Here is a 21,439-nt window from a genome sequence, read left to right on the forward strand (position 1 = left end):
CAGTGTTCTTGACTGGAGAATCCCAGGGATGGGGGAGCCTTGTGGGCTGCCATCTATGGGGTCGCACAGAGTCGGACATGACTGAAGTGACTTAGCAGCAGCAAAGTCAGTCCTAATTATTATCATATACATAAACATTAAATCACTAATAATTTTATTACTCATATAACATAAATACAGCTAGATTCTAGTCTCATTTCTAATGCTCACTAGAACTGTGTAACAGTGGGCAAGTCACTTTAATTTCTCTAAGCCCTGACTGTAGCATTAACTGCATGGTGATAGAGTTGCAAAGATCAAATAAATGACCTATGTGAAATATCTGTGCTATAAAAGTCTAAACTATTATTGTTTCTGCATTTTCAACACCACTATTTCTCTGATAAATTGTTTTGTGTTTTTAGGAAAACATTGTTGATCTTGTTTACTGTGTTTAACCATGTGGATAGACAGATTCAAAGTTCCTGATGACAAATGGGTATATGTCACTAATTCAGGTTTTGAGTGCTTTGTACAAGATACTAGGATGGAAAATTGACGTATTAAAAACAAATTCTCATCCTATTCATGTCACTCATCCAAAACAACAAAATGGAAATTATTCTGACCATTATAAAGTTTATTTCAGGGACTAATCAAATATTAATAAACTAAGTTCATGAAGAAAATAAAATGTTAGAGAATTCTTTCATAATAGTGGAGTTGCACTGGAAACTGGGCCACTGTTGAATTTTATTTTATGTTTTGCTATTCCCAGGGTAGCAGTATGCCAGATTTATAATGATGGAATCATATTATGTAACAGGATGTTTGTCATTAGATTTATCTATAAAGTGAGTCTATGCTTTATGGAATAATGTATAGTTAAATCCCACTGGTATAGAAAGTGATAGATATACTTTAAAGGACATTTTTTTCCTGTAGTGCATGACATTTTTGAAATTCTAACTATTACAACCAAATAAAACTTTTTTGGATTAAAAAACAACCAATTCACAGCAGACTCTTGGAAATTAAAAAAGAATAAATATACCTAAGATTTATGTTACAGGTTTCTAGGTAAACCAATAAAGTTTTATCAATAGCTTATAACAATATTCACTATGCTATCAAAAAATTCATTAAGCAAACTTCTTATTCTACCATGTGTTTCTGCAGTTCAGGAATAAATCTTCTTTAAAATTACATATTATGAATGTTTGTAGAAAGCCTCTGTTGCTCCTCCACCCCCTAATTTCCCCCCCAACTTACTCCAAAAAGTAATAGTGGTAATTGTTTTAAGTTATTCTCTGAGTTACTTTTTATATTTCATCACAGAAGCATGTTTTAGGTATCATAGTATATATATATATTTTATATCTTGCTTTTTTCACTTAACATATTTTTAAAAATTCATTTGTTGTAGTATGATAGCTGCAGTTCACTCTGCAAATTTTGTTTTTCATTTTAATCTACCATTTTTGGATGCCAATTCTTTTAGTTTTTACCAAATCATCTCTGAAAAGTTTCCTTTTCAATTTCATTGAGTCCATTGTGATTATCTTACTCCAGCAGTAACCATGGAAACAGCATAGTTTTTTTTTTTAAGCATAAGAAAGGTCAAGTAAATGATATTAAGCAAACAAATATAATCAGCCTGTTTACCATTTAAATCTCCTTACTAGTACTGAAAAATCACTATCATCACTCTGAATATTAAGAGGTCACTAGCACTCCATTTTATAATGGTAATTACAGTATCACATGAAGCAGAGATATCACCTAATGCTATCTTATCAATAAATATCAATTTTTAAAAAAAATTGAATATTTCTAATAGGCCAAACACAAGAACTATGGTAATTCATCTTTTTTTTTCTTTTTTATAGAAAATAAACTTTTATCTGTTTTATTTTTGAATAAAGTGAAAAGAAAGTGAAGTTGCTCAGTCGTGTCTGACTCTTTGCAACCCCAAGGACTATAGCCCACCAGGCTCCTCCATCCATGAGATTCTCCAGGCAAGAGTACTGGAGAGGGTTGCCATTTCCTTCTCCAGGGGATCTTCCCAACCCAGGGATTGAACCTGGGTCTCCCATGTTGTAAGCAGACGTTTAACTGACTGAGCCACCAGGGAAATCATAAGTGCTTCGCTGGTCGTATGGAGATACCCCATGTCCAAGGTCAGAGAAACCCCAGTAAGATGGTAGGCACTGGAGCAGCTGTGAGGAGATACCTCATGTCCAAGGGCAAAGGAGAAGCCCCAACAGGATGACAGGAGGGGCGAATTCACGTTTAGAATCAAACCCCATTCCCACCAGAGATGCTCAGAGGGCTCAAACAAACCTTGTGCACACCAGGACCTAGGGACCCCACGGAGACCGAGACAGAACTGTGTTTGAGCATCTCCTGTGGAGGTACAGGTCAGCAGTGGTCTGCCACAGGGATAGGGGCTCAGACTGTGGGTATGGCATAAGTCCTCTTGGAGGAGGTCGCCATTAACCCCATCATAGAGGTACCAGAACTTACATAGGACTGGGGAAAGGATTCTTGGAGGGCACAACAGAACCTTGTGTACCAGGACCCAGGAGAAAGGGACAGTGACCCCACAGGAGACTTGCCTGTGGGTGTTCAGGAGTCTCTGGGGAAGGCGTGGGTCAGTGGTGGCCTGCTGCAGGGTTGGGGGCAAGGACTGTAGCAGTACATGCGTGGGATCCTTTGAGGAAGGTCACCATTATCTTCAGTACCTCCACCATAGTTTGGCCCCAGGTCAATAGCACAGAGGGAACACAGCTCCACCCATCAACGGCCCTGCTCATCAAAACAAGAACCAGAATGCCCCTCAGTCAGTCTATCCCATCAGGAAGCTTTCATAAGCCTCTTATCCTTCTCCATCAGGGGGCAGACAGACTGAAAGCCACAATCACAGAAAACCAACCAATATAATCACATGGACCACAACCTTGTCTAACTCACTGAAACTATGACCCATGCCATGTAGGGCCACCCAAGGCAGATGGTTCATGGTGGAGAGTTCTGACAAAATGTGGTCCACTGGAGAAGGGAATGGCAAACCACTTCAGTATTCCTGCCTTGAGAACCCCATGAACAGTATGAAAAGGCAAAAAGATAGGACACTGAAAGATGAACTCCCCAGGTTGTTAGGTGCCCAATATGCTACTGGAGATCAGTGGAGGAACAACTCCAGAAAGAATGAAGAGACGGAGCCAAAGCAAAAACATCATCCAGTTGTGCATGTGTCTGGTAATAGAAATAAGGTCTGATGCTGTAAAGAGCAATATTGCAAGGGAACTGGAATGTTAGGTCCATGAATCAAGGCAAATTGGAGGTGGTCAAAAGGAGATGGCAAGAGTGAACATAGACATTTTAGGAATCAGCGAACTAAAATGGACTGGAATGGGTGAATTTAACTCAGATGACCATTATATCTACTATTGTGGGCAAGAATCCCTTAGAAGAAATGGAATAGCCATCATAGTCAACAAAAGAGTCCAAAATGCAGTACTTGGGTGCAGTCTCAAAAACAACAGAATGATCTCTGTTTGTTTCCAAAGCAAACCATTCAATATCACAGTAATCCAAGCCTATGCCCTGACCAGTAATGCTGAAGAAGCTGAGGTTGAACGGTTCTATGAAGACCTACAAGACCTTCTAGAACTAACACCCAAAAAAGATGTTCTCTTCATTATAGGGGTCAGGAATGCAAAGGTAAGAAGTCAAGAGCTGCCTGGAGTAACAGGCAAATTTGACCTTGGAGTACAGAATGAAGCAGGGGAAAAGCCAATAGAGTTCTGCCAAGAAAATGCACTGGTCATAGCAAACACCCTCTTCCAACAACACAAGAGAAGACTCTACACATGGACATCACCAGATGGCCAACACTGAAATCGGATTGATGATATTCTTTGCAGACAAAGATGGAGAAGCTCTATACAGTCAGCAAAAACAAGACCGGGAGCTGACTGTGGCTCAGATCATGAACTCCTTATTGCCAAATTCAAACTTAAGTTGAAGAAAGTAGGCAAAACCACTAGACCATTCAGGTATGACCTAAATCAAATCCCTAATGATTATACAGTGGAAATGAGAAATAGATTGAAGGGACTAGATCTTATAGACAGAGTGCCTGAGGAAGTATGGACGGAGGTTCGTGACATTGTACAGGAGACAGGGAGCAACACCATCCACAAGAAAAATAAATGCAAAAAAGCAAAATGGCTGTCTGAGGAGGCCTTAAAAATAACTATGAAAAGAAGAGAAGCCAGAAACAAAGGAGAAAAGGAAAGATATACCCATTTGAATCCAGAGTTCCAAAGAATAGCAAGGAGAGATAAGAAAGCCTTCCTCAATGATCAGTGCAAAGAAATAGAGGAAAACAATAGAACGGGAAAGACTAATGATCTCTTCAACAAAATTAGAGATACCAAGGGAACATTTCATGCAAAGACAGGCTCAATAAAGGACAGAAATGGTATGGACCTAAGAGAAGCAGAAGATATTAAAAAAGAGGTGTTAAAAATATACAAAACCAATACAATATTGTGAAGTTAAAAAATAAAGAAAAATTAAAAAAAAAAAAAAGAATACACAGAACTGTACAAAAAAGATCTTCATGACCCAGATAATCACGATGGTGTGCTCACTGACCTAGAGCCAGACATCCTGGAATGTGAAGTCAAGTGGGCCTTAGGAAGCATCACTACCAACAAAGCTAGTGGAGGTGATGGAATTCCCGTTGAGCTATTTCAGATTCTAAAAGATGATGCTGTGAAAGTGCTGTCAATATGCCAGCAAATTTGGAAAACTCAGCAGTGGTCACAGATCTGGAAAAGGTCAGTTTTCATTCCAATCCCAAAGAAAGGCAATGCCAAAGAAGGCTCAAACTACTGCACAATTGCACTCATCTCACACACTAGCAAAGTAATGCTCAAAATTCTCCAAGCCAGGCTTCAACAGTATGGGAACTGTGAAATTCCAGATGGTCAAGCTGGATTTCGAAAAGGGAGAGGAACCAGAAATCAAATTTCCAACATCCATTGGATCATCAAAAAAGCAAGGGAGTTCCAGAAAAATATCTATTTCTGCTTTATTGACTATACCAAAACCTTTGATTGTGTGGATCACAATAAATTGTGGAAAATTCTGAAAGAGATGGGAATACCAAACCACCTGACCTGCCTCTTGAGAAATCTGTATGCAGATCAGGAAGCAACAGTTAAGACTGGACATGGAACAACAGACTCGTTCCAAATAGGAAAAGGAGTATGTCAAGGCTGTGTATTGTCCCCCTGCTTATTTAATTTATATGCAGAGTTCATCATGAGAAACGCTGGGCTGGATGAAGCAGAAGCTGGAATCAAGATTTCCGGGAGAAATATCAGTAACCTCAGATATGCAGATGACTCCACCCTTATGGCAGAAATTGAAGAAGAACGAAAGAGGCTCTTGATAAAAGTGAAAGAGGAGAGTGAAAAAGTTGGCTTAAAGCTCAACATCCAAAAAACAAAGATCATGGCATCCAGACCCATCACTTCATGGCAAATAGATGGGGAAACAGTGGAAACAGTGTCAGACTTTATTTTTGGGGGCTCCAAAATCACTGCAGATGGTGACTGGAGCCCTGAAATTAAAAGACGCTTACTCCTTGGAAGGAAAGTTATGACCAACCTAGATAGCATATTCAAAAGCAGAGACATTACTTTGCCAACAAAGGTGTGTCTAGTCAAGGCTATGGTTTTTCCAATAGTCATGTATGGATGTAAGAGTTGGACTGTAAAGAAAGCTGAGCGCCAAGGAATTGATGCTTTTGAACTGTGATGTTGAAGAAGAGTGAGAGTCCCTTGGACTGCAAGGAGATCCAACCAGTCCATCCTAAAAGAAATCAGTCCTGAATCTTCATTGGAAGGACTGATGTTGAAGCTAAAACTCCAATACTTTGGCCACCTAATGTGAAGAGCTGACTCATTTGAAAAGACCCTGATGTCAGGAAAGATTGAAGATGAGAGGAGAAGGGGACAACAGAGGATGAGATGGTTGGATGGCATCACCGACTCAATGGACATGAGTTTGAGTAATCTGTGGGTGTTGGTGATGGACAGAGAGGTCTGGCGTGCTGCAGTCCATGGGATTGCAAAGAGTTGGACACAACTGAGCAACTAAACTGAACTGAACTGATTTTTTAATATGTTTATTTTGTTTTGTTAACTCCATTGCAATGCTAATATGATTTATCTATTAAATATTAAAGCAAAATATTATCTTATTAAATAATACATTCTAGTATTCCCAGGTCAAATGCTTTAGTTAGTTATTGCCCAATTATTGAAGCTCTAACTCTAATCAGATAACTACGGATTATTGATTGTATCCAAGTTTTCATTCATCTTTCATTTAATTCAAAAAGTCTGAATCTCCAGTCAGTGGAGAAGGTTTTCGACAAAGCAATGGCATATATGACTGCATTTGCAAAACAAAATCTAAAATAAAGTTTATGTTACTGATTTATCATTGGGTTTCCATATTGGAATTTTGGCACTTTAGATGAATTTGAAATATTCATATACTGAATTTTTAAATTGCTGTGATGGTAACAATTGATTCATGGATAGTTGAGTTCTACACAATAGATGGCTGTAATTGGGGCAGTTATTAAGGATCTTCTGTGCTTGAGTTAAGGAAAGAGAAAACTGATCGATTTAGAGGAGCACTATCGTTGTTCAGTCATAAGTTATTCTTATGTGTGTGCTAACTTGCTTCAGTCATGTCTGACTCTTTGCAACCCTATGGACTGTAGCCATCTGGGCTCCTCTGTCCATAGCATTCTCCAGGCAAGAATATTGGAGTGGGTTGCCATTCCATTCTCCAGGGAAATTTTCCCAACCCGGGTATTGAACCCATGTCTGTTGTATCTCCTGCATTGGCAGGCGAGTTCTTTACTTCTAGCGCCACCTAGGCAAGCTGCTAAGTCATAAATCAACATAAAGGAATAAACAACACGTGTCATGAAGTAGAGAAAATTTCCCTTTGATTTGCCTTGTACTTCCTGTTGATTCTTGGTTAAGGAAATCATTGATAATCCTCAAATGGTATATTACAGTTTAACATTGGTTTATAGAAGAGGAAAATGAAACGACTCCAATATTAACAATAAATTCAACCCATAGTACACAAATTCTCTAATGAAGAATTTGAGGTTTTAAGGTATCACTGAGGCAGGATATTTGAAGAAAAAAGCATTTGCTTAACTGTCATTAAATGTCACAGTTTATTGATCCTTTTGGCTGTTTTGAGTTTCTGGCAAAATTGTCATTAGGAAGAATCCTGTAAAATAGCATATGGCTTAAAATTTCTGGGCTATTGAGTTTTTCCGTTCTCAGTACAGCTGTTATTCTTCTATTCATGTCTTTTTATTTTATTATATAAAAAAATCTCTGCACAGTCTGTGAAGATGTGAGCACAGCCTAGGCACAAATAAATACAAGAGGCAACTATAGCTGGTTTAGGTCTTGATAGGAAGAAATCATCTTCTTATCAGGACCTTACCCAAAGAAATCTCTTAGGAATTCTTATCCACTTGAACTGGAAAAGCATAAGAGTTAGTTTATATATGAATGAGCTTATTCTATTTGGATCTTAGAGATCTGATAAATCCAGCAATTTAAGCTCAATGGTCAAGAAGGTCTTAGAAGTTACAGGGTGGTCAAGTTCAAGTATGCTTTGTGTCATTGAAGCTCTGCGGTAGGCTAGGATGGGGAGAAGTGGAGTATTAAGCAAACTACATCACTGCCTGCAGGTATGAAGATGTAGCCATAGTGTCGGGTAGGGGACTCTTTTCAGAGAAAGTGTCTCTGAGGGATCAGGGTAAGCAAGTAAATGGACTAGAGTGTGTGTGTGCAGGCTAAGTCGCTTCAGTAGTGTCTGACTCTGCGATATTGTGGACTGTAGCCCCCCAGGCTCTTCTGTCTATGGGATTCTCCAAGCAAGAATATTAGAGTGGATTACCATTCCCTCCTCCAGGGAATCTTCCTATTTAAGCCACAAATGAATGAGTTCCTGAATGTAAGTCCAAGCCCATTTGTTCACCAACAGAATAAGGCCAACAATGAATACCTTATAGTTCCCATGCCTCAGGACAAGCCCTATTCTAGGGCCTAGGGTTTTAGTCTGGGTTCCTTCTTAAAACATTATTTGAAACAACAAGAATCTACTGCATAGAAACCATTTTGTAATAATCTATAATGTAAAAAAATCTGAAAAAAATAGACACACTGTGCATGCATACTCGGTTGTGTCCAACTCTTTACAACCCCATGGACCATCCCAGGCTATGTTGTCCACGGAATTTTCCAAACAATAATACTGGAGTAGGTTGCCTTTTCCTACTTGAGGGGACTCTTCATGACCCAGGGATAAAACCCATGTTTCCTGTGACTTCTGCATTGGCAGGAGGATTCTTTACCATTGCACCACCTGGGAAGGTCTCACACACACGAAAGAATCATTTTGCCCTACACTTAGAGCTAACCCAGCATTATAAATCAGCTGTACTTCAATGGAAAAAAATTATTTGAACACATTAAAAGCTAGGCTAGAAGCTGGTTATATAATAGTAAACAGGATAAAGTTCCTTCCTTTCAAGTTTACACTCTACTGGAATGTACTGACAAAAATATAGACAATACAAATATAGAGTATTAAGAGTACCAATTGGGAAAGTTATGTACTGTGACGATGGTGTGAATAAGATCAGATTAAGTGATGGTGTTGGAGAGATCAGAAAGGATTCCTAAATAGACTGAAGTCTAAGCTAAGTCCTAAAGAATGGACAGGGGCAGCAAGTCTAAAGCATGAGTCAGTTTTGTTGAATAAGCAGAAAGTGCCACTTCCAGATGCAGGGGTTCAGAATTAACCTCCCCAAAATGTGTCACTTTTACATGAACGTTATTTTGAGCTAAAAGAAGTCAAGATGCTTCAGCTTCAAGAGAAATCATTGCCCTCCCTTAACTACATAGAATAATTTAAATTGGGAATTTTTCCCAGAAAGGAGTTACTTACCTAAAGTGACCCTGTCTATACAACAAAGCAAGCATCTGCTTACCAAATATTTACTCTTCTTATTGACCTATAATGACCCTTCTGTTCTTGGAAGCCCTGTACCCCCATTCCTTTCCTTAACTCTGAATGGCGTGTATATTTCATTTAACTTTTCTGTCTCTGAACCTCTCATGTATGTGGCGACTCTGACGCTCTCACGTATGTGGAATTCCTGCATATATGAAGTGAATTTCATTTTCTCCTGTTAGTCTATCTCATGTCAATTTAATTCTTAGACTAGTCTGAAAAATCTAGAAGCATAGAGGAAAGATTTTTCCTCCTTAACGCAAACCAATAAATTATGACAGTCATTTAAAACATGTGGTCTTTCATTTGTGGAACTACCCAGGGCTAGGGAACATGACTTGATAAACTGAATATGAACTCTTGTCCTGAATATATTTGCCTCCTTGGTTGAATTCTCCTGTGCTGAGCACAGCCTGTGACCTAGATTGGCCTTATCAAGGTTACGAAAAATTAGAGTAGAGGAGACAGCAGAGGAAAGGAGGAGCTCAAAGCTTAAAATGATGGCTCTTGAAAATTGAAATATGAGAGAAAATCAGCCTGATTTGAATGAAACGTTTCTAGAATTGTCCTCTCAGACCACGACAGCCTGATTTGAATGAAACATTTCTAGAATTGTCCTCTCAGACCACGACAGCCTGAGAGTCCCTACCTGGATGAGCTGCACAGAAGGTACCTGCAGAGATACACTCCACACATTTAAGCATTTGCCAAGAAAGAAATTGGACTCACTAGGCATGAGCTTCCTGGAGTGACTCTACATGTCATTTTACCCGTTAAGATTGTGTAACATGGTTTCACAACAGCAAATCAAAGTAAGGCTGCTGACGTTCCTACAGTTACAATAGAAGTGAAATAGCTTAATTAGTAAAACATTAACTGGCAGGATTCCTATAAGTAAAAACGTACATATTTAAGGCGGCTTATTGTAACATTTATACCATTTATTTTATAATATACTAATTCAAATGTAAAAGTGAATGTAAATTGCCAGAAATTAACATGCAATGTGTAGAAAAGTCCTTTTATCCTCTGCAACTGTAGCATTTGGCAGATTCAGGAATAAATAATCTTTTGTGGCAAGGGTATGCCTTATCAAACATATGCAGATCAGCACTAATTAATGCTAATTAAGGTTTCCTGTCTATCTAGTTGGAAAAACGTCCAAATGTTATGAAATCCAGTTAGTATGCCTATTACGCTAATTGTTTTATATGGGGTGGTTCTTAATTAAAATATGTAAATTGACCTTAATTGCTATATACTAATGGGGGTTCATGTTATCTCACTAAAAGTGACAAGATGGTGAGGAGGGGTACTTAAATGACTAATTCTGATAAATCCTTAACTAAATGACCTTTACTCAAAATTAATTTTAATTGGAAGTTGGCTAAAGAAACATTTTTCTTCTTTGTTTCATTTTAGTTTTTTGTAATGTAAGAATGTTCCTCTTCTTTGTTAATACAGCTTTAGAAGCAGTTATGGATTGTTAATTACACTTAACAAGCAAGTTAATTTGACTGTTTACTGTTTATAGTTATCAGGAAGTTATTGATATCCTCATTTCAGTTTTGGGAAAAACTGGTTCTTACTGAATGTAAATTTATAGTTAGAATCATATAGGTAAGTCAACCTAGTTTGTTAGAATGTGTTTTCAAGTTTGGTGAGTCAGTGGTGCTAATATATACTCTAGCTGATTTATATTGAAATTACTTTCTGGAAAAAAAAATTTTCTTTGCAAACATTAACTCTTATTTGAGTTAAAATCTCACTAATGATACTTAGATTAAATAGACTGAAATAATATTTTGACATTTTACTTGATGTGTTTTTATTTATTATTTAATTGCAAACAAATTAAAATGTATATGCCACAAACCAATATAAATGAATTTATATATTTTTTCCACCATCCTAACCTTTCAATTATAGGAAGTAATTTAAATAAAGCTAACAAATATTATATTTTACTTTTTCATTAAGTAGTTTATGTTCAGCTGTAATTTAAAATATATTAAAAATGTGAGACAGGACTTGGTAGAATGCTGTCATATGGAAATGAGCATAGAATGAAGATAACAGTTTTTCTTTGTAGAAAGGAGACCTAATATCTTTACTCTTTCAACAGGATATAGTGACAAATGTTTCACCCAGAATCATCCGGGGGACCACCTCTGGCCCCATGTATGGCCCTGGACAAAGCTCTTTCCTGAATATTGAGCTCATCAGTGAAAAAACGGCTGCATATTGGTGTCAAAGTGTCACTGAACTAAAAGCCGACTTTCCAGACAATGTAAGTGTGATTTAACGCCTAAAACAAAAGAATTGGCATAAGTTGGTGAATGTTTATTTAAACATCCAATTCGTAGGCTTATAAATATTAATGTGTATAATATATTTTATTAAAGAATCTGCCAGTTGCTTTGCTGATGCATAGAAAGATAAAAAAGAAAGAAATGCTAAAGAACTCATAAAAATCCACACAATGTAAGGCTTTGTTATAAATGGGTGCCATGTAGATGGAAGAAGTATCTATATAAGCAGGAGGAAGAGAAATGAAATACTCACTTTATTGAGTTGGTTTTCACTGTATGTGGCTAGTATTTATGAAGGTGATGACCTTAGGAAGAAATTGCAGACTGTAAATCATTTTAAATATAAAGCTGAAGCAGATGCAGAATTTCTTATGTAGTTTATATTTTTCAGTGGGAAATAACTTACCAAATATTTTAACACCTTTATTCTGAATGAGCAAACTAGTTTTTATAAAACCTTTTTTTCTTTCTAAAGTACTATATACAAAAATTATAGTAAAATCAGGCTTACAGACAGTATTTCGTTTCTTGGTGGATTTTTATATATTGCCTGTGGTATTTTTTAGTCCACAGTATTTTTCTCTTCAATATTGGTTAGGATTGTCCTTAATGTCATTCATTCATTCTCCTCCTTGTCCCCTGGCCCCTTACACTGTGCACACACATGCACCCACACACACATTTCTCTCTCTTTCTCTTTCTCTCAATGAGCCGGTGGTGAATTGATGTTGAGGTCTGGGGCAATGTTTGCATTGTAAAAAGATTTTTCTGTGATGATCTTTTAAAGATAAATGCTGCTGCTAAGTCGCTTCAGTCGTGTCCAACTCTGTGCATCCCCATGGACGGCAGCCCACCAGGTTCCTCTGTCCCTGGGATTCTCCAGGCAAGAATACTGGAGTGGGTTGCCATTTCCTTCTCCAATGTATGAAAGTGAAAAGTGAAAGTGAAGTCACCCAGTCATTTCCGACTCTTAGCGACCCCATGGACTGGAGCCTACCAGGCTCTTCCGTCCATGGGATTTTCCAGGCAAGAGTACTGGAGTGTGGTGCCACTGCCTTGAGAACACTTCAAATATTCTAATAATAATAATAAATAATTTAATTGAAATCTGTGGATATTTGCCCACAAACTGATAAATCAGAAAATTTTACAAAGGGACTTAAGCTATCACACATTGGCCTAGCTCATCAGGTTTATTTTTCTGTTTTAGAAAGCTCTAATTGTTTCCAAAATCTCTCTTATCTTAAAACAAAATATAATCACATAAGATACAATTTATCTTCCTCAGTTCAACCCTTCAGATGTGAAAGAAACTATATAAAGGCCATCTGAAATCAATAGCTTCTGCTTATTAGGAATTTTTTAATTTTGGAGCTTGATGTTGCAATTATCAGTATGAGCATTATACAATCAACTCTAGTAACAATTTTGTTGGACTATTTGCATTTTAAAGAATCCACATCTTTTGGAAATCTCTTCTCATAATGCCAAGGACAAAAGTGTTCAACCATAAAAATAATTAATAATATATTTTAAAACATAATCTACAGTTTTATGAAATAAAATAATAATGGTAATAAGTAAGTGTGTGTGCAATGGCACCCCACTCCAGCGCTCTTGCCTGGAAAATCCCATGGATGGAGGAGCCTGGTGGGCTACAGTCCATGGGGTCGCTAAGAGTCAGACATGACTAAGCGACTTCACTTTGACTTTTCACTTTCATGCATTGGAGAAGGAAATGGCAACCCGCTCCAGTGTTCTTGCCTGGAGAATCCCAGGGACAGTGGAGCCTGATGGGCTGCCGCCTATGGGATCGCACAGAGTCGGACACGACTGAAGCGACTTAGCAGCAGTGCATGCTTAGTTGGTTCAGTCATGTTTGACTCTTTGTGACACTATGACCCTATGTAAGAATAAGCACTTACATAGTAATCACTCTGTACTAGATATGGTTATAAATGCTTTATATATTTTAATACTCATTTAATTTTCTAATAGCTTTATAAGATAGGTAGTACTATTTCCCCCATTTCATAGATGAGGAAACTGAGGCATGTGGCATTAGGTAGCATGCCTAAGGCTCGCAGCTGTTATATGGTGATGCCAAAATTTGAACTTGAAATTTGATTTTAGCATCTATGCCCTTTGTAGTAATAGTGTTCAAGAGTATACTTGCTTATATTGCAATATCATTTCAGGTCCTCTTAAAAGCTCAGTATTACTTATTTAATGCAAAATAAGAATATTATGAAATATTCCTTCAATAGTATTTAGATGAACCAATGTAATTAAAAAACCCTTTTTCTGGACAATAACTCTTATTAATAACTTGTCTTAAAGCTCACCTGATACTTTCTACCCTCTTTTGAGCAGGAATAAGATAATATAATAATGGCCTCTAAGAAATGACAGTAAGTAGATAAGAAAGTTAAGACAAAACCCTTGCTTTGTGATTCTACAGTCAAGTAGAAAGACTTGAACGCATTTAAATGTTCTTTTCAATTTCCCTGGAAACAATTTTCTTCTCTTATAATGCTTCTTCTTCTGAGAAAACAATACATGCTTTTCTTGTTTCTAATTCTTTCACCATTTAGATTTCACTCATTATTCTTTTTCTGTATTCTTAGAATAATTTCTAACATTTTTACTCCCCATATTAAAGTTAACATTTTAAATACAATTAAAATGGCATTCCCATTTGAACCCATAGAAATAATGTGTGTGCACCTAGATATTGCCATGCTGAGAGTAGAATATCCCCCACTGTTTTAGAATTACTCTGATGCCAAACCCAATGAGCTGAATGAAAGAAGGTGACCCTTCATTTTCCAAGTTTAATTATCACTCTCACTGGAGTTTTCCCACATCATTCTCAAGTGCCTGGCTGCCACCTTTAATGACAGGGATTGGATAATTCAACCCATTGTGGCAGCTTCTAACCAAGGGTTAACTTTTTTGAAAAAGAAATTGTGTTGGGGGGCTTATAGGTCAGCTAACACCCATAACCAGTATCTCTATTTCCAGAGACAGTAGGCACCAGTTGACCATGGAGTAGAGGAGACAGCAGGAAGAACGTCTTGAATATAAAGATGAAATGTCTTGTAAGGGGCTTGTTTCTTGACTGTCACAAAATTATACCAAAGCCTACACTCATATGGCTTCCCTGGTGGCACAGTGGTAAAGAACCCACCTGCCAATGCAGGAGACACAAGAGACATGGGTTTGATCCCTGGGTCAGAAAGATCCCCTGTAGTAGGAAATGGCAACCCACTCCAGTATTCTTTCCTGGAAGATTCCATGGACAGGGGAGCCTGGCGGGCTATAGTCCATGAGGTCACAAAGAATTAGACATGACTGAGCGAATGAGCAGCCACACACCCACACATACACATACACACACACATACTAGATTTCTTCTTGGCTTTCAAGGTTTCCTTTTATTTATCTGTGAGTTAAACTTGGCACACTGATAATTGTATCAATCAATCTATTGCTAAGGGTTTTTTTTCCCCCCTAAGCTGAGATTTTTGCAATGCTTATTATGAAATGTATAATTAAGGCTTACAGAAATCAATTTTAAGTGAATCCTTTCATTCTCACTACAAAAACCTTAGAAATCATGTATTTTAGGCTTACAAAAAATTTTACCAACAAATTCCTGCTGCATTTTGTCTGAAGGCACTGAATTAGGAAGCAAAGACTGACATTTTCTATCGTTTATGGCAGTTAGAGTGAGATTTAGGCAAAAGGTAAGGATTTATCAGTGACTCGGCTGGTGAAGGTAGAAAAGGGAATGATGGCTTTGTTAGAGAAATTAATGAAGGAAGAACAATGGTATGTAATACTTCCATTATAAGATATGTAATTTCTACTGAAGCCCTTTCTCAGTTTATTACTGAAAAAGCAGCACTGCACACATTATGTTCAAAATGACTCAAGTTGCTCTTCATCAGCATTCTGAAGATGCATTCCTGATTACTAGCCTCTAAATACAGAGTTCTTAACTTTGTGTGAGTGCTATGACCTCTGTAGGCACCCTGGTGAAACCTAAAAGCCCGTTTCAGAATACAATTTTGAGTGCATAAAACGAAATTTGCAAGGTAATAAAATATTCCCATTATATTAAAATGAAATTCTTGAATTATTTTAAAAAATATTAGTAATATATATTACTCTAGTAAGAGACTAAAAATACAGTCTAATGGCAGATTAATACTTACTGCAGTCTCGATGTAATGGTGACTTCAAATGCCACCTTGAGCTATCTGCAGCAACTCTACAACTCAACATGATTCTGTGTGGTTTCCTTTGGTGCAAAGTCACAGGTATTGATAGTGTTACACTGGTTTGTTGCTTCATAATACAGGAAATGATACATTTGAATGAGAGTCTAGGGAAAATAAAGATCTAAATTTTTTTCCATCCAAGTTCATGAATTTACTATTTTTCTCTCAAGAGTTCTAAGGACTTCAGATTAAGAATGTATCTCTTGCATTTCCTAATTCTAGTTGCCTATTAGGATCTCCAGGGGACAGTGTTCATTGCAGCACTGTTTACAATAACCAGACCATGGAAGCAACCTAAGTGTCCATCTACAGATGAATGGATAAAGACAATATAGTACATATATACAATGGAATATTACTCAGCCCTAAAAAAAAGAGTTAGTTTGAGTCAGTTGTAGTGAGGTGGATGAATCTAGAGCTTGTTATGCAGAGTGAAGTCAGTCAGATTATGCATTATGCATTATGATTAATGCATAAATCAATATGCATTATTATTATATATTAATGCATATTTATGTAAACTAGAAAATTAGCAGTGATGAACCTATTTGCAGGAAAGAAATGGAAATGTAGACACAGAGAATGGACTTGTGGACACAGTGGGGAAAGGAGAGGGAAGGATGAACTTAGAAAGTAACATTCACATATATACACTGTGCTGTGCTGTGCTTAGTCGCTCAGTCATGCTCAACTCTTTGCAACCCTTTGGACTCTAGCCAGCTAGGCTCATCTGTCCACAGGGATTCTCCAGGCAAGAATATTGGAGTGAGTTGGGTTGGGAACATGGGTGGGAATAGGAGTGTGTGTGTGTGTGTGTGTGTGTGTGTGTGTGTATAAATACATAATTATGGCTGATTTGTGGTTTTGTACAGGAAATCAACACAATATTGTAAAGCAGTTATCCTCCAATTAAAAAATAAGTTAAAAAGCACAGTATGTTCTAGGAAATTTATAACCGGAACATGAATCTGAAATGTGTCCTAGTTAAGCTGATACACTTGTAAGGAAAAATTAAAGAATTCTTTAGGCATCCAGGCAACAAGATACTCTCAAAGGGGAAAGACAGTGATAAAAATTCTTAATATTAAAAATACTCCATATATTAAATAAAAAAAAGAAAGAAAAGTTCAGCACCAAATCTTAGCTTGACTGAGATGATGTGACCAAAATGATGATGTGACCAAATGATGACTCAGTTACCACTTTCATTGTGGGTGAACTTAACTTCACCAAGAAATTAAGTCCAGCCTCATAGCAAAAAGAAAGTCACTGAATAAATATTAGCATTAAAGACTTAAAAGTAAAGCCCCACCACACTGCCTTGTTTTAGACCACTTTAGCAAGTTGTTAGAAGAGATGCTTGCTGCCCGCCTAGACAGTGTTCAGCCTCAACTCAGAAAGATGCTATAGGTTTCAAACAGAAGACGCTCTGGCCTGGTGTTTGCAGAGAGAGTTTTGGAGAGCCTCCCACCACTGAGCCATGGAAATGCGCCTGTCCCTACCTCCAGAGCCCCTTCCACATGTCTGGGAAGAATGAAGGGTTTGAGCTGTACCCTTTCTGTTGATAGATCGTGTCAGGTGTTCAATGGGTATGCAGTTCCCCATGCCTCCCTCACTTGCATGCTCTCTGCCTCCCCTTCTCAGATCCCAGGTCAAGAGAACCCTCCCTGTTTCCTCTGGGGTTTGGCCAGGTCCCCTGCTGTGGTCAGAAGTTCTTGAGTCCTCATGACACTGATCACGGTGGTCCGTTGCCATTTGTGCTGTTTATCAATGTCTGCCTCCCATCAAAGGAGGACTACTAAGTCAGGTGTTATTCTGGCTCTTAGCACACACCTGATGTGTTGGACTTCTAGGAAATTATATCTATATATTAATAAAATGGTCACATCGTTTTATCATCTTAAGTCATGAGTTCAGTCCTTAAGACTAGCCTCAGCATTAATATATGACATTGTTTCTCTCTCTCAGACTTACTTAACTCTTTATGACCTGCTCTAGGACCAAAGACAAGGTTTCAACACCATGTCAAAGTTTGTATCTTTTTCAGATGTATTTTAATACATCTGTTACTGTATAAAACATTAACTTGTTAATTTTGAAAATATTTATGTGCTTTGCAGATGATCCATGTTGAAAAGTAACTAAGTCTGTATGAAGGAGATGAAATAAAAACGATTCAGTGTTTTTTTTTTTTTTTTTTAAAGAATCTCTGGGAGAGTTAGGCCCTATACTAGTTCAATCATTTCAGTAATTCTGACATGGATAAAGTGAATATATATTTATGTGTATGTATATGTAAGTATGTGTATAGATACATATTTGTGTGTGTTTAAAGTTCATCAATTGATTGTACTACATATATAATCAATATCACTCATGAACTTTGCATATATCATTAAATATTTATAAAACTCCTAAACCAGAACTATTTACTGGGAGCTGTTTATTTTTGCTAGGAACTGTACTAAGGGCTTTATGTATCTGTGAAACAAAGATTTTCCCCATTTTACAGATGAGGGAACTGACATTAGAGATATTGCTTTAACTGTCCAGATCACAGAGTTAGTAAGTTAATGCATTGGAACTGGAAATCATCCCATTATACCATGAAGCAGGTTCCATTTGACTATAAAGAACCTGAGGAATTAAGAACATATGTATTACAATCCTCCCTTGCTGATATGGGGCAAATAGATTGAGCTTTCTCAACTGCAGACTCTCAAAAACCATTAAAAATCTTTTCACTTGACAGAGAAAGTTCTGTCATTAGTTCCAGTGAAGAATATTTTATGGCTCAGCTCTTTTGGCTTTGCAGAGATGGAGGTGTATCTATAGAAAACAATACCAGCAACTTGGTGTGGACTGATTTGAACTGTTACCCAGCCTCCTTTTAAGTTCTATATTTGAAAATAGGAAGTTGAGAGTCAGATCTAGATATCTTCCAAACAGGAGGATGCTCTCTGTTTATTCAGCAGACATTCATCACCCCATCATTCCTGTACAGTCTTCTTACAGGTGTCCTGGAGGCTGACTCAGCAGAAGTAGGCTTTCTTTTCTTTGGGATATGTGTAACTAAGTCTAACTAATTAGAAAAGGGGGGCGGGTGCTGTTACTCATGCAATCCGGTCAGAGAAATAAAATTTAGTACCAAATAAAACTACAGTAAATGTATTATCAGCCAGCAGTGATCAGTACACGTTCATTACTTTTGCTTTCCTATCACAGAACTTATAAAGTATAAATAGCACCCTAGCTCTTCTCTTCTCATATCCCAAGAAAAGGGTTTCACCAACAGAGATGTAAGAATGTCATATTTTTAGTGATTCTTCTGAATTTGAGTTACTTATACTTTATGTAGACTATAAGGTCTTCTGACTTCTTCTTCAATGTTTTATTCATTGTAGTTCTTTTCCTTAATATCATTCATTCATTTGCTCTATCCAGAATTATTTGAGCTTATTAAGTTCATGTTTCTGTAAATTTCTACATGTTCTCAACTGGTTTGTGTTTTTTTTTTTTTTAAGAAAAGTACTGGATCAGGCATTGAAGGGAAGTCTAGTGAATCCTCTAGGAAGCCCTTCCCTTTTTCACACCAATGCTTAAGTAGTGATTTTGTAATACTGTGAATTCCAGAAGACAGATATTTCCCAACTTCCTTTTTTTGCTAAAATCTCAATTATCCAGTGACATTATTTTTTTTTAAAAAGATCTATTTAGTGTATATAAATAAAAATAAATCATATTTAAATATATCATAGTCTAAAAAATAAATCATAAAATGGAAATTTAAAATATTAAAGTGGATGGGGCAAAGCAGTCCATGTCCAGTTATCTTAATAAGTATCTATTTTCACTTTTCTAGAGTATATGGAGTCCAGGGATGACAGGCATAGGGTTTAGAATCAGAATGGATTTAAATCTCAGCAGCTCCTCTGACTTGTTGCTTTATTGATACTTAGCCTCATTCTCATCAGTATGATGATAATACCATCTCTCAGAGTTTGTTGTAAAAATTAAATGAGATATTATAGGTAATGGGCTTGACATATTGCAAGTATTTGTGACTTTAAATTATACTGCAGAGAATGTGTCCTTAGTCACTCAGTTGTGTCTCTCTGAGAGCTCATGGACTATAGCTGGCCAGGCTCCTTTGTCCCTGGGATTCTCCTAGCAAGTATATTGGAGTGGGTTGCCATTTCCTTCTCCAAGGGATCTTCCCAACCCAGGGATCAAACCCATATCTCTCACATCTCCTGCATTGGCAGACAGATTCTTTACCACTGAGCCACCTGGAAAACACTTCATAGAATAACTTTATGCATTTAGATTTTATTTCTACTAAAAATAATAATTTTTTTCATGAAATATTCTGAGGGGTAGATTTAGCAAATAGAAGGAAACATCATTTTTATAGCTCTTGAATCATGTTGCCCAATTGATTTTCAAAACATTTTAAACAGTTCATATAAAAGACACTATTTCAGAAATAATTACCAATTAAAAATTAAATACTAAGTTAATAAATATATTTTTAGTGATTATTCTGAATTTGAGTTAATTATATGTTATGTAGAATGTAAGGTCTTCTGATTCTTTCCTCAGTGTTTCATTCATTGTACTTCTTTGCCTTAATATCATTCATTCATTTGACTTAGCTTCTGATTAAAATAAAGCTAGAATAATGACAGTTATTTTCTTGGTTTCAGCATAGAAGCAAAGAAAAATTAAACTATATTTAATTCCACAAAACAAGAGTAGCCAAAATTAATAAGAAAACATAATATAGCTCGTAGTTACATGATTTATTTCTGGCTTCATGTAGCCAAGCAGTTTCTTAAGATAAGGCATTTCTAGTTCCTTAAAAAAAAAAAAATTAGTAGCATCCTAGATGGAGTAATGGGACTGAATTTACTCTCTCAATTGAAATAGTAGCATCCAAAAACTTATATATGAAACAACAATTTTTAAGAGGTAGAACATCAGTCAGTAAGGACAGTGGTCACTGAGAGATGGAAAGCAAAGGAAATGAACTCTGCCATTGCCCAAGAAAATTTCCAGGCTATAGGGCAGGCAGCAAAAACCAGTCAGAAATCAGAAAAGTAGAACTGAGAGTCCAGAGAGAACAAGGGTGACTAGCATTCACAAGATAAAGCATCAGAAAGTAGAGAGCTGCATACAGAAACACCTTTGGAGATTTGCAAAAGATCCCTTGAGTACTTAACAGAGTACAGATCAGCTCATGCCTGTTAGTAAATTAGACTACAGAAAGAACTTTCAGAATGGATTTGAGGGGCTATTATTCAATTTTCACATATATCTGGAAATTATGACTCTTCTTGACAGCCAGAGTGAAAAACCTTATGAATCACAATTAGTTATAGGCCAAGCACTTGTTTGGGTATGCCCAACAAACCTTAAAAGCCAGACCTGAAAGGATAAAAATATGTCTAAGTAATGTAACTGCTAAGAATGTGAAGTAGAAGGACATGTGTTCATTTTCTCCTGTGAGAATTCCAAAATTGCGATTCGCTGCTGAACAACCATCGACAGAATGTTGGATCCTACCAAAAAAAGATACCCCACATCCAAGGGTGAAGGAAAAGCCCCAACATGACAGTAGGAGGAGCTAAATCTCATTTAGAATCAAACTCTGTGCCCGCCAGATACACTCGAGGGCTCAAATACCTGGTGTGTACCAGGACCCAGAGACCCCGCAGAGACTGA

The 21,439-nt window shown here is 37.1% G+C and overlaps 1 protein-coding gene across 2 annotated transcripts in view; it reads left to right on the forward strand.

The window, feature by feature from the left end:
• Window positions 1–21,439, forward strand: part of DPYD (dihydropyrimidine dehydrogenase) — a 922,996-nt gene that overhangs the window by 514,437 nt on the left and 387,120 nt on the right. For both annotated transcript variants that reach the window (XM_070779940.1, XM_070779937.1), the window contains exon 14: window positions 11,243–11,407. In XM_070779940.1, coding sequence (XP_070636041.1) covers window positions 11,243–11,407 — 165 coding nt within the window. The remainder of the gene's footprint in view (window positions 1–11,242; window positions 11,408–21,439) is intronic.

This window comes from Bos indicus, chromosome 3 (genome assembly GCF_029378745.1).
Source record: "Bos indicus isolate NIAB-ARS_2022 breed Sahiwal x Tharparkar chromosome 3, NIAB-ARS_B.indTharparkar_mat_pri_1.0, whole genome shotgun sequence".
Taxonomy (NCBI): Eukaryota; Metazoa; Chordata; class Mammalia; order Artiodactyla; family Bovidae; genus Bos; species Bos indicus.